The 14817-nt window shown below is 36.0% G+C and overlaps 1 protein-coding gene across 1 annotated transcript in view; it reads left to right on the forward strand.

Annotated features, from left to right (window-relative positions):
• The window catches only part of LOC128690051 (uncharacterized), a gene marked incomplete at its 5' end in the record, with an annotated part of 211826 nt that overhangs the window by 148144 nt on the left and 48865 nt on the right, over positions 1-14817 (forward strand). The window contains 2 exon segments of the mRNA XM_070088516.1: positions 2445-2632; positions 10518-10705. Of these exon segments, the coding sequence (XP_069944617.1) occupies positions 2445-2632; positions 10518-10705 (376 nt within the window).

Below are 14817 nucleotides of genomic sequence, written 5' to 3' on the forward strand. Positions count from 1 at the left end.
GAGGTTCCTTAAATAAATAAATAAATAAAATATATATTTCATTGCAAAGGTTACAATGTGTGTTTACATATCATAATATGACTGGAACAAAGAAAGCCACTATTATGCCGAGGCATTTCGAGCAGAAATGCCTACTTAAGACTACTTAAGTCTAAACAGGTGCAAAGTGTACTAGTAGTAGTTACCAATGTTTTGCTGATGGTGGTGCCAACTACTGGCAGCTTTTGAAGTTTCTCCTTACTGTTATTATTATTATTATTACTATTATATTGTATTATTATTTTTGTTATAATAATGATTATTATTATTATTATTATTATTATTAGTAGTAGTAGTAATAGTAGTTGTAGTAGTAGTATTACATACGTATGTATGTGGTGAGGGGCTCTTGATATAGGGAATTTAATCTGTGCTCCAGGTCCCTAAATTAATAATAATAATTATTATTATTATTATTGTTATTATTATAATAATGATAATACATAATGATAATTATGTATAATATAATAATAATATAATAGTATGTAATAATAATAAAATAATACATGTATAATAATATATAATAATACATACAATAATAATTATAATAATAATAGTACATGTATATACGTACTGCGTATAATTTAGTTTGATAACACCACCACCAGACAGCAGTGTCAATCAAAACAATGGTCACCAGTGCACATGTGCTTATGGAGTTACCCTCGCGGTGCAAGGAATTCTCGTGATTTCCTTACGTTTTGTGCAGTTAATCCACCAGATTTCTTTCTTCTGGCCATGGGTCCTAAGAAAGCAAGTGAAATGGACAGTGCTGAGAAGAAAAAGAGGATGATTTGCATGGAATTAAAGCAAGAAATGATTAACCCGTAAACGGTCCAAGCAGATCTACATTCACATGTGTAGTGCTCCGAAAGTAGACCTACGTTTTTTTTTACATATTTTCAAATATAACAAAAAAAAAAGTAGATCAAAGTTTTTTTTACACATTTTCAAATGTACAAAAGAAAAAATATCTACTTTTTTTACATACTTTCAAATGTTGAAAAAACGTATATATACGTTTGGACCGTTTACGGGTTAATAAGCACAGACTAGGTACGAGGGTTGAGGACTTAGCGAGTTGAGTACAAGCGTAGCCCCTCTACTATATGTACAATACTAAAGCAGGAGGAGTCTATAAAGGCTGTAGCCCCAGCAAAGGGCATTACAGTAATTTCTAAGCAGTGGACCTCTGTCAATGAAAAGATGGAAAAGCTGCTGTTGACATGTTTGACGAGAAACAGCTCACAGGAGATGTGTAGTGTAGTGAGATAAACATAAAAATTGTACATAACAGTTCTTAAGATTATTATTATTATTATTATTATTATTATTATTATTATAATCAAGGGGGAAGTGCTAAACCTGTAGGATTATGCAGTGCCGGGGGGGGGGGGGAGGTATTCAGGCTTAATTCAGGGAACTGGAGCACAGATACAATTCCCTAAATCAAGAGCCCCTCACCATCATCAAGGAGCCTTCCTTGAGGGGCAGTTCTTAAGAAAAGTGTGAACCACTGACAGGATATGCCGCTCTGCATTTCTTCTCCAAGGTATGTAAATGCCGTATGTACACCAGATCTAATTCAGTTAGCCTCACAAACTCCATTTTCTCTTATAACACCTCTGACGTTTTCATAGCAAGAATGTGCAACCACTCCCGACCACAATCCTCCTCCCTCCACCGTCCATGTAATGACATATTTTATTCATTCTAGAGTGTATATCAGGTTTCTATGTTATTTATATTGTTTGTCATATTAGATGAATTGTGACAGATAAATAAGCCATAGAGATGATATTAGGGTTATTTTGTTGTGCCTCCCGAGAGCAGGAATTCAGCTGGAATGAATTAATTGCATTTCAGTTAATTGAAATGAGGAAAATTGACCCAGCATATGAACAAATCAGGATACGAACAAGTCCACAGAACAGATTAAATTCGTAACCCGAGGTTCCACTGTATAACATTGCAAGTTGTTGAAAGTAGTTTAAAGTATGAGAATGCTACAGTTGGGTGTAAGGCAGTATTGTTTTGGGTAGGTACTTATACTACAATGTAGTATTAATAATGTATGAACATTGGGCATCTAGGTTTGAAGTTTTAAGATTTAGGTAATTTTTTGGTAAAGTTAAATATTAAGTATTGAGTATTTAGTTTAGGGTGAGTAGGTGGTTTTTGAGAAGAGCCTTAAATTGGTGTTCAGACCTGGTTACTTTAGTATTTAGTATTTAGTCGCCTCTTATGGCATGCATGGCTTATGGAAGATGAATCCTGTTCCACTTCCCTGTTAAAAATTTGTAAACATAATAGTCATTGTTAAAATAAGAAATCTGATACAGAGTGGGAGTTGTCACAGTTGCTTATAAAAGTACTGTAATTTTAATATGCATTTCTTCTAACAGGTACACCAAAGATCAAGTCTTTGAGCAGTTTAAAACCCTACTTACCCAGTATAATACCCGAAAGACTAAACCATGGATGGCTCCAGCTACAAGCCGTAAGATCCACAATCCTGTTGCTGCTCCATACTGGGGTAAATTACATAAGGTTCTTGAACTTCGAAAAATGATGTCATTAAGTTGGACCACAGGTAAATATAATAATTTATTAAAAATTATCAGACACTGTTTCATTCCACTTTTATTAGTAATTCCTTTGTTAAAAGTTATATTATGCATTGGAACTTATCATTTGCTTCTGCTGTTGTCCAGGTTATGCTAGTCATGAGTTAGTCACTGTACGTATTTTGTTTATCAGGAAAATATTAGAAAATTCTCCAGAGGTGGGTCTTTGACATATGATACACAACATTTGGTCATTTAACTAAGGCCTTTTGCTAGCTTTCTACTTTCTCCTATAAAAATTTAAGATAACATCACAAGATCTTATCTTATCTCTAGATATGGTACCCAAGAATTTAGGGAACATTCGAATTTGTAGTAATTTACCGGATTTACTTATTAACCCGTAAACTGTCCAAACGTAGAGCTACGTTCACGTGCGCAGCGCTCCAATCATAGCTCAACGTTTTATTTTACATGCTTTCAACCTTGGCACTATAAGCCTGAGTTGCCTAGACATGAGAGAATGAGTCTGCGCACTCAGTGTGTGCAGTATGACAAAATTAGGGGATGCCGGGAAAAATGTTCTCTTCATTTAAAAAAAAAAAAAAATTTTTTTTCCCAAAATATTCAGTGGTACACATGTGAACGTTGATCTATGTTTAGACAGTTTAAGAGTTAATTGTTAAAATTTACAAATGTACTTTGTAGAAGTCTATTAGAAAATATTTAATAAATTCTTTTCTGGTTTGAGTGATAGGTTTGAATTTTTTTTTACTTAAATTATGGAGCTTTTCATATCCCCTATACATTTAGGCATGAAATTATCATACCCAGAGCCCATCTATTAATATTATATAGTACAACAATAACTTTATGGTTAAAAGCAGTGGAGCAATGTGGTAAATACAGTTAGCCTTACAAAGTTTATTAAGGATTACATTCCTAAAGATCCCACAAAAGTAGGAACTGAGAATAACACAAAATTAAGTCTGCATAAAAGTTTTTGTTGCAGATTTGGGCTCATTTACTGCTTGTGAGATCATCTGTTTCTCACTATCATTTTAATCTGATAAATATCAATGTTCTAGGTAGTAGGTTGGTAGACAGCAACCGCCCAGGGAGGTACTACCGTCCTGCCAAGTGAGTGTAAAATGAAAGCCTCTAATTGTTTTACATGATGGTAGGATTGCTGGTGTCCTTTTTTCTGTCTCATAAACATGCAAGATTTCAGGTACGTCTTGTTACTTCTACTTACACTTAGGTCACACTACACATACATGTACAAGCATATATATACACACCCCACTGGGTTTTCTTCTATTTTCTTTCTAGTTCTTGTTCTTGTTTATTTCCTCTTATCTCCATGGGGAAGTGGAACAGAATTCTTCCTCCGTAAGCCATGCGTGTTGTAAGAGGCGACTAAAATGCCGGGAGCAAGGGGCTAGTAACCCCTTCTCCCATATAAATTACTAAATTTAAAAAGAGAAACTTTTGTTTTTCTTTTTGGGCCACCCTGCCTTGGTGGGATACGGCCGGTTTGTTGAAAAAATTAAAAAAAAATATCAATGTTCATAAGAAATAAAGACCAAAATAAAAGAGGTTTGGGTGTGAGAATGCCAGTGAGCCTGTTGCCTTTCAATAATAACATTAGACACTGAAAATCCATGAATATGAAAGCCCATGAATTTGTAGGGATGACTGTCAGTACAAAATTGTATTGACAATTTTATTTAAATTATTAGAGGTAAAATTAGTGGTGGTGACAGTAGGTGCACAAGTACAAATGCAGATTTCAACCTGGATATGCAGATTGCATTAGTTGTATGTATTTGGCATATTCCATCTCAGTAAATTTACACCACTTCAGGAGGCATTTTTAACAGTATTTATAAAGCAGTTGGCAGATAGGGAACTTCTATAATCTTGTCATAAAGAGCTCTATTTTTTTTGGCCTTTCATTTCTTTGGAGCTTCCACTCAGACTGAGTTGCACACGTGGGCTGTCAGTGAGCTGTTTATTTCTTGTGTTGCACTCTGTTGTGGCTCTCCCTCTCGTAACTATAAACTTCTGCTGTGCACTCTGCCTCGGTATTCTTAAATTTATCCCATACCTCTTCAATCTCATTTCCTGTACTCTCTCTTGCCCACCCATTAGCCAGCAATTATTGTTAGGTTGCAAGGTTGCAATGGCATAAGGTCTGTTACATTCTTATAAAATATTTATAATTCAGCCCTAAGTAAACTGAAAGTAGTCCACATATCTGAAGAGTGAGTCAGTGAAGATTTTTTTTCAGCTTAGCCAGTGTAACATGCATTTCTCACAATTTCATTTATATGATTTGGTCAGTTTTTTTACTGATAACTCCTAGATATCTTTCTCTGTATGATAATTTCAAAATTTCGTTACACAGTCTATAATCTGTATGTGATCTGATTGTGCTCTCTTCAGTTTCCATTACATAACATTTATCAACATCTATTTGTCACTCCATTTGCTCAGTTTATACAAATCATCTAAAAATTTACAGTAATTTTTATTATTTATTTTACTCCAGATTTTTAAATTACAGTGGACCCCCGCTTAACGATCGCCTCCCAATGCGACCAATTATGTAAGTGTATTTATGTAAGTGCGTTTGTACGGGTATGTTTGGGGGTCTGAAATGGACTAATCTACTTCACAATATTCCTTATGGAAACAAATTCGGTCAGTACTGGCACCTGAACATACTTCTGGAATGAAAAAATATTGTTAACCGGGGGGTCCACTGTACTTAAATTCAAGAATTATGTGGATTAGAATAAAATTAGGATGCAAAAAGCAGATTATAGTAAACATTTATATATCTGGGGGTAAGCAAAGTGTAGAAGAAACAGAGAGATTTTTAGGTGTTAAGTAAATGTTTAGAGAGTTTTGAACCACAGTGGTACCTTGACTTATGAGTGCCCCAACTTCCAAGTTTTCCAAGTTACGAGCCGTCGCTTGGTCGATTTTTTGCTTTGAGTTGCGTGCCAAAATCTGAGTTACAAGCAAGCTTCAGATACATAACTACTAGTTGGCGCAGCAAACGCCACAACATCCGCCCAGCATCCCAGCATTTTGTGCAGTTATTTTGCCAAATTTCTTTTTTCTAACCATGGGTCCTAAGAAAGTACATAAGTGCAAAAGACAGTGCTGAGATGATGATGATGATGATGTCCATGATATCATAGCATGATATCATAGAAAAACATGAGAAAATTGCTTTTGTTTCAGTGTTTTCCTTATGAAACTAGTGATCTAGTGCAGCTAGCTTCACAAACACTGTTTTTTCTTAACCCTTAAACTGTCCAAACGTAGATCTACATTTGCACGCCTAGCGCTCCAAACGTAGATCTACTTTTTTTTTACGTAAAAAACAATGTGAAATCGAACGTAGATCTTCGTTTGGACAGTTTGAGGGAGGCCGTAACCCTGTGATCTCAACCCCTTTATTTTTCAACCTATTACGTTCATTTTTGGTGTACTATTAGAAGCTTATATCGAGTATGCTGTGCTGAAGTTTCAAACATATCGGCCAAAAAGGAAATGAAATATGCAAAATTTATGAAAAATTACATTTGGCAGTTCTCAAGGACTCAGTGGTACTTGAAAAAGTGGTTTTGACACTTGCTGCTGATAGAACACTTCTAATTCCATTAAGTTCCGTGTACCAGTTCTAAAAGGATCCTTATCTTCATGCTAAAAAAAATTAAAGTTTCATAACTTTTTTGACATTTTGGAAGATGTCGGTCTTGTTGCCCACACAAATCTAAAAATATTTGGGATACTTCAGAGAGGAACACTGCCACTAGTAAAGCAATCATTCTTCTATGTTTGTTGTGAAAATCAAGTCAATTCATTCATAAATAAGGATGGAGCGGCCCTAAATAGGAAAATAACTTCTGAGATATAGGCCACAGCGCTCAGCACCCCAGGTGCCCGGGGAATTTTTTATTTTTCCCCAAAAAATTCGCTTTCTTTTACACTTTTTCTGTGACCTACGAGTGTTTATTACAGTTAACCATTGTAAATCTACATTTTCTCTAGTCAGTGACGAGAGAATGGGTCTTTCACCTTCATGGGATATATCGCTAGAACTTTTTTTTCCTCTGGGGCGTCATATTATGCTATATATTATTTTTCTGGTGTACTTTTTATGACTTAAGAAATCGTAATGACACGATTGCAAACAAACCATACCCCCGGCTGGGATTGAACCCGACGGGCTGGAGTTTTGAGACTCTATGACCGCGGGTTCAATCCCGGCCGGGGGTATGGTACTTTTTATGTTTCTGTGCTATTATTATATTGCATTATGTCATATTAGATCAGTTGTGATAGGTAAATAAGCCTTATAATTGATATTAGCGTGGGTATGGAATATTTTGTTGGCTGGAGGTGTCGGCCATCTTGGGAACTATTCCCAGGGGAGGTTTCCGATTGGTTCCTTGACCATATTAGCTCCGCCCACTCTGGCATGATAGACGGTGAATTTGTATTATACTAGACATAAAGATATAAGAAAATGATAAAAATAACACAGGGGAAAAAAAAAAAAATGCCACATCAGCGCTTGTTACGCAATGCGCTGTCACCATGCATGTTATAAATTACTATAATTCCTTTTAGAAACATCGTACAAGGATGATAATTATACCAGAGTGTAGCCAGAAAGTTCAGCTGTTTTTTGGTAACAACTCAATTTTCGTATTTTTTTCAAGTTTTTTTTTTACTCCACACGGCGAAGTGTCCGGCCCCCCTTAACCCTTTCAGGGTTTTCGATGTACTAGTACAGCTTATGCACCAGGGCTATTGACCTACTAGTACGCCTTAATTCTAGCACCTTCAAATCTAGTGAGAGAAAGCTGGTAGGCCTACATATGAAAGAATGGGTCTGTGTGGTCAGTGTGCGCAGTATAAAAAAAATCCTGCAGCACACAGTGCATAATGAGAAAAAAAAAACTGACCGTGTTTTTGGATTAAAACAGCGACTTTGCACTGTATTTTCATATGGTATTTATGGTTGTATTTTAGTTTTCCTGGTCTCATTTTATAGAATGGAAGACTTATTACAGAAATTGAGATGATTTTGACTGGTTTCACAATGAAAAGTACCTTGAAATTGAGCTCAAAGTAGCAGAAATGTTCGATTTTTACCAAAGTTCAAAAGTAAACAAATCATGCCAAGGGTCCAATACACGTCAACTGGTGAGTCTAATATTCTTTCACACGTGTGCTGATATTATTTATACCATTTCTACACTAATGTAATAGTCTGCATAACAGTAAATCTATTTTTTGTAAGAATAAAAATTCAAAGTGGAAAAGAAAAGAAATATAAGAGGGGCCTGGGGACATGACTAACGAACAGAGAACTTGTTATTTTAGTGGCAGGAATGTCTTTCTTGTTTATTCTGGACCCTATTTGGAAATTGGCATCTTCTGAAATTTGTGTGAAATTGGCAAAATTGCTAATTTCTAACCACTTTATTGGATAGTTGAAATTGGTAAATGGGTGGTTTCTTGTACTCATTCGATAGAAAAAATGGAGTTCTAGTGAAATAAATATGATTTTTGTTGACCAGTACACAGGAATTGGCCAAAAATAGGGTTCAAATTGGGCTAACTTCGCGAGAGCATAATTCCGTAAGTTTTCCATCAAATTTCATACTTTTAGTGTCATTATGATTGGGAAAAGATTCTCTCTCATTTCACAAGAAAAATAATTTTTTTTTTTCCGAAAAATTTTCGACCCTGAGAACAAGTTTAGAAGAGAGCCTCTCAACCCTGAAAGAGTTAAGGGTTAAAATAAGACCTCAGACGGGTAAAAATGGGAAGATAGTGTCAGAATATTTTTACCTTAGGAGTGGCCGCCACCACTTGTCACATAATGACATATTTTATTCATTCTAGAGTATGTATCATGTTTCTATGTTATTTATGTTGTTTATTACGTCATATTAGATCAATTGTGATAGATAAATAAGCCATAGAGTTGATATTAGCATTATATTGAAATATTTTCTCCTGCCTCCTGAGAGCCAGGAATTCCGCTGGAATGGATTAATGGCATTTCAATTAATTTCAATGAGAAAAATTGATTTGATATAGTTACAAGCTTGGTCACGGAACGAATTAAACTCGTAAGTCAAGGAACCATTGTAATTGAAAAATAGTTTTTGTGCATAATCTAAATGCTAATGTAAGGCTATTGTAGAGGGCATAGTAGTTAAGCTTAATATTTTTTTTTAATATGTCGGCCGTTTCCCACCAAGGCAGGGTGACCCGAAAAGAAAGAAAAAACTTTTGTCATCATTCAGTACTTTCACCATTACTCACACATAATCACTGTCTTTTGCAGAGGTGCTCAGACACAACAGCTTAGATGACCCTCCAAACTGCCAATATCCCAAACCCCTCTTTTAAAGTGCAGGCATTGTACTTCCCCTTTCCAGGACTCAAGTCTGGCTAACCAGTTTCCCTGAATCCCTTCACAAAATATTATCCTGTTCGCACTCCAACTGGTCGTCAGGTCCCAAAAACCATTCGTCTCCATTTACTCCTATCTAACACGCTCATGTACGCTTGCTGGAAGTCCAAGCCCCTCACTCACAAAAACCTCCTGTACCCCCTCCCTCCAACCTTTTCAGGAATGACTCTTACCCTGCCTTCATTCTACAGATTTATACGCTCTCCAAATCATTCTACTTTGTTCCATTCTCTCTAAATAACAAAACCATCTCAACAGTCCCTCTTCAGCCCTCTGACATACTTTTAATAGCTCCACACCTCCTCCTAATTTCCACACTACAAATTCTCTACATAATATTTACACCACACATTGCCCTTAAATACGACATCTCCATTGCCTCCAGCCGCTGCCTTGCTGCAGCATTTACAACCCATGCTTCACATCCATATAAGAGTGTTGATACCACTATACTCTCGTACATTTCCTGTCATTGCCTCCATGGATAACGTTCTTTGTCTCCACAGACACCTCAAAGCATCACTCGCCTGTTTTCCTTCATCAGTTCTATGGTTTACCTCATCCTTCATAAACCCATCCTCTGACAAGTGAACTCCCAAATATCTGAAAACATTCACTTCTTCCATGCTCCGTCCCTCCAATGTGATATCCAGTTTTTCTTTATCTAAAATGTTTGATACCCTCATCACCTTATTCTTATCTGTGTTCACTTAATGCCAGATTTAATTGATAAGTGGGATTTATAATTGAATTATGTAAAAAAGAAGGTTTGGTAATAGTAATACTTATAATATTTTAAAAGAAAGGTTATATAAATATATAGGATGTGATGTAGTGTGTAATGCCAACAGTTTGCTAGACTATGTTATTGATGGATAAAAGGTTGATGAATAGACTTTTCCATGGACATGTTTTTAGAGGAGTGATAGATAAGGTAAAATAAATCATTATTTAGTGGTAGCTACAGTAAGAATAAGAAGCTAATGGAGTACAAAGCAAATAGCATCACTGGGTGAGATAAAAGTGAAAGTGAATGAGCAAAAAGAGACAGTTATTGGGTTATATAAGCTACTAATAGAAGAAAACCGGGCTAGAGCAAGTACAGTTAATGAGCAGGAAATTATAAAGATATAGGGTAGATTTAAGAATACAGTGCTAGGGCACGCATTAGAAGCTAGTGGTTAAAGGAGGGTGGGAAGAGGAATAATATAAAGAGGGTTGTAAAGGAGAGATTTTTATAATGTAAAAATAAGGGAAAATGTGTGATGGAGAGGGGGATGTACTAAGTTTTGGCAGGTAGCTTTTCTAAATAAAGCTTTGCTCTTTGAGCCTTCCACAAAAAGATGTCTTGCAAACTTCAAAACTGTATATTATTTCATGAAAGATATTTTACTTTACAGGAGTGAAGCCACTTACATTAAAAGCTCAGAAGATTGTATTTTGTGTGGCTTATCGGAAAGCTGAAGAGCTTCTTAAAAAAAAAATGGCAGCAAGAGAACATGCGAGACTGATAGCACAAATCATTGAAGGAATTCGTGTTCATATTAGAACAAATAGGTTGTTAAATCCAGTACCACGGACACGCCAGGTTTGTTGTTATAACTTTATTGAGCTCATTACTGTAGTAAATAACATTTCATTACTTTTTTATGCTGTTTGAAATATTTGTAAAGAAAATAGTTGCACATTCATGTCTCTGTATGAGCACTTGGCACAGTTATAGTGTTACAAATCTAAAATAGAGATGAAATTGTTTTAGTAGTCAGTGCATACAATACATCAGTTAGTAAGACTTGGAAAAGAGACTTTACGAGATAAATGAGGGATTACTTAATATAATAGGAAAACTGTTACTGAAAAGTAGCCACAATAATAAGAAAGTTATTGTCAGTGGAAATTTCAACTCTAAAAGCAAAAATTCAAAAATCGGGCAACTAATGAGGCTGGAACTGTAATATATGGCCAGCAGAATTCCTTAACCCTTTGAGGGTTCGTCCCACAGTTCTACGACTTTGAAGCCAGGGTTCAAGCCGTAGTACTGTCATGAGCTAAGCTCACTCAGATAAGCTGTGAGCAGTAAATTTGGGCCTAGATATGAGAGAATGCATCTGTCTGGTAAGTGTGCACCATATGAAACAAATCCTGCAGCACGCACTGCATAATGAGAAATAAAAACTGGGACTGTGTTTTTGGATTAAAACAGCAACTTTGCGGTGTATTTTTGTATAGTTTTTACGATTGTATTCGCAGTTTCTTGGTCTCATTTGATAGAATGGAAGATATATTACAGAAATAGAGATGATTTTTTTGGTTTTTAGTACTGAAAATTCCTATTTTTAAAACAGGGGACAAGTCGTTACCGTCAAATTACCGCCCAATAAGCCTGACCTCAATTGTAGGCAAATTACTAGAGTCAATTATAGCTGAGATTATAAGAAGCCATCTCGATAAGCATAGCTTGATTAATGATACTCAGCATGGATTCACAAGAGGCCGGTCTTGTCTAACTAATTTATTAACTTTCTTCAGTAAAGCTTTTGAGGCTGTTGACCACGATAAAGAATTTGATATTATTTACTTAGATTTTAGTAAGGCATTTGATAGAGTTCCGCACCAAAGACTGTTGAAGAAAGTAGCAGCTCATGGCATTGGGGGAAGGGTGCTCTCGTGGATCGAATCATGGCTCACAGACAGGAAGCAGAGTGTGTCCATAAATGGGGTTAAATCCGAGTGGGGATCAGTAACAAGTGGCGTTCCACAGGGATCAGTCTTGGGCCCGTTGTTGTTTATAATATATATCAATGATCTTGATGAAGGAATTACTAGTGATATGAGCAAATTCGCCGATGACACAAAGATAGGTAGGATAATTGATTCAAACGTAGATGTTAGGGAACTTCAGGAGGATTTAGACAAACTCTATTCTTGGTCAGAAAAGTGACAGATGCAGTTCAATATAGGTAAATGCAAGGTTCTGAAGCTCGGGAGTGTCCATAACCCTAGCACTTATAAGTTAAATAATGTAGAACTTAGCCATACAGATTGCAAAAAGGACTTAGGGGTTATGGTAAGCAGCAACCTTAAACCAAGACAGCAATGCCTAAGCGTACGTAATAAGGCAAATAGATTATTGGGATTTATATCAAGAAGTGTAAGCAACAGAAGTCCAGAGGTTATACTGCAGCTTTATACATCATTAGTAAGGCCTCACCTAGATTATGCAGCTCAATTCTGGTCTCCATATTACAGAATGGACATAAATTCGTTAGAAAACATTCAGCGTAGGATGACTAAATTAATACATAGCATTAGAAATCTTCCTTATGAAGAAAGATTGAAGACTCTTAAGTTACACTCACTTGTTAGACGAAGAATGAGGGGAGACCTGATCGAAGTGTATAAGTGGAAGATAGGTATTAATAAAGGGGATATTAATAAGGTCTTGAGGATATCTCTCCAAGAGAGAACCCGCAGTAATGGATTTAAATTAGATAAGTTTAGATTTAGAAAGGACATAGGAAAGTATTGGTTTGGAAATAGGGTAGTTGATGAGTGGAACAGTCTACCTAGTTGGGTTATTGAGGCTAGAACTTTGGGTAGTTTCAAATTTAGGTTGGACAAGTATATGAGTGAGAGGGGTTGGATTTGAGTGGGACTTGCATATCAGAGCTTATTTCTTGGGTAGCATTGAAAATTGGGTTGGGGAAACATTTTGTTAGTGGGATGAATTGTAAAGGACCTGCCTAGTATGGGCCAACAGGCTTCCTGCAGTGTTCCTCCTTTCTTATGTTCTTATGTTCTTATGAAATTGAGCTCAAAGTAACAGAAATGTTTGATTTTGGCCTAACGTTCGAGAGTAAACAGATGACGTCATGTATGCAATGCATGTCACCTGGTGGGTTTAATATATGCTCACGAATGTGCTGATATTATTTATACAATTATTACAATATTGCATAACAGTAAATTTTCTATCTTTTGGTGTGATTAAAAGTTCTTTATGTGAATAAAAAATCAAAATGGAATTCATCTGTAAAGCCTGGAAACATAACTAATAAACAGAGGAAATGTTATTTTAGTGCCAGGAATGCCTGCATTGACTATTCTGGACCTTATTTTGAAATTGGAATATTTTGAACTTTGTGCAAAATTGGCCAAATTACCAATTTCTGATCACTTTATTGGGTAGTTGAAATAGTTGATTGGGCAGTTTCTTGTGCTCTGTCAATAAAATAGAAGTGATACTAGTGAAATAGTCAAGAATTTGATCAACTGGAATAATGTAATTGGCCTAAAATAGGAGTCAAAGTGGGCAAAATCGCTGATGTGTAAATATTGCTGACGCAGCAAAATTTGCAATAGCGTAATTTCATCAATTTTCCATCAAATTTCATACTTTGTTTTATTACCTTCAGAAAAAGATTCTCTACCATTTCACAAGAAAAAATAACACAAATTTTTGAAAATTCCTGGACCCTGTGGACAAGCTGTAGAACTATGGAACGGATCCTCAAAGAGTTAACATAATAAAAGTTTTTTATGCTTCAACATATAAATGAGGCAGCACGAATGAGAGGCGGCAGCATGCTTACATGCTTGACCTGGTATTTACTTGAACAATTGAAAATTTTTTCAACATAAACTAATTTAACCCAACTGTTAATTATGATGTGAGGAAAAAGAAACACACAAACAGGAATGACTAGATGAAAAGAAAAGAAACAATATTGCTTTAACCCTCTCAGTGGCCATCACATAGAACTATGTAATTGAGGCCAGGGGTCCGTCACGTAGTTCTACATAATGAGCTCGCCTCACTCAGATAAGCTGTGAGTGGTAAATTTTGGCTTTGATATGAGAGAGTAGGTCTGTGCAGTAAGTGTACACAGTATAAAAAAAATATCCTGCTGCACGTGGTACATGATGGGAAAAGCAAAACTCTGACCTTGTGTTTGGTTAAAAATAGCAACTTTTAGGTGTTTTCGAGGATTTTTTTTTTTTTTTTTTTTTTTTTTAGTTTTATTGGCTGTTTTTTTGTATCATTTGAAAGAAAGAAAAACTTTCTACTTTCAACAAACTGGCCGTATCTCACCAAGGTAGGGTGACCCAAAGAGAAAAGCAAAAATTTCTCTTGATAAATTTAGTAATACAGTAAGGCCCCACTTTACGGCGTTCCGCTAATACGGCGATGTCAAATTATGACCAAAATTTGCTATACGGCAAGCGGTCTTTCAAATACGGCGCCCCCACCCGGTTTGTTTACATTTTCTGTGACCACATCTATTATGTCAGGAAACTTTCCAAAATTTCAAGTGTTTTAAAGTTACTGCATATTTTATATGTACTCTGATAATTATACAGTGGACCCCCGGTTAACGATATTTTTCACTCCAGAAGTATGTTCAGGTGCCAGTACTGACCGAATTTGTTCCCATAAGAAATATTGTGAAGTAGATTAGTCCATTTCAGACCCCCAAACATACATGTACAAACGCACTTACATAAATACACTTACATAATTGGTCGCATTTGGAGGTAATCGTTATGCGGGGGTCCACTGCACTTATGTGTACCTGTACCTAAAGATACTTACACACTGTGCTGGTGTGCAGGTACACATTAAAATCACTAAGTCTCTCTCTACTCATGACGCCAATACTACGTAATAATAATCACTCTTGGGCACACTAAATGTGTTAT

The sequence above is a fragment of the Cherax quadricarinatus genome, chromosome 25 (genome assembly GCF_038502225.1).
Source record: "Cherax quadricarinatus isolate ZL_2023a chromosome 25, ASM3850222v1, whole genome shotgun sequence".
Taxonomy (NCBI): domain Eukaryota; kingdom Metazoa; phylum Arthropoda; class Malacostraca; order Decapoda; family Parastacidae; genus Cherax; species Cherax quadricarinatus.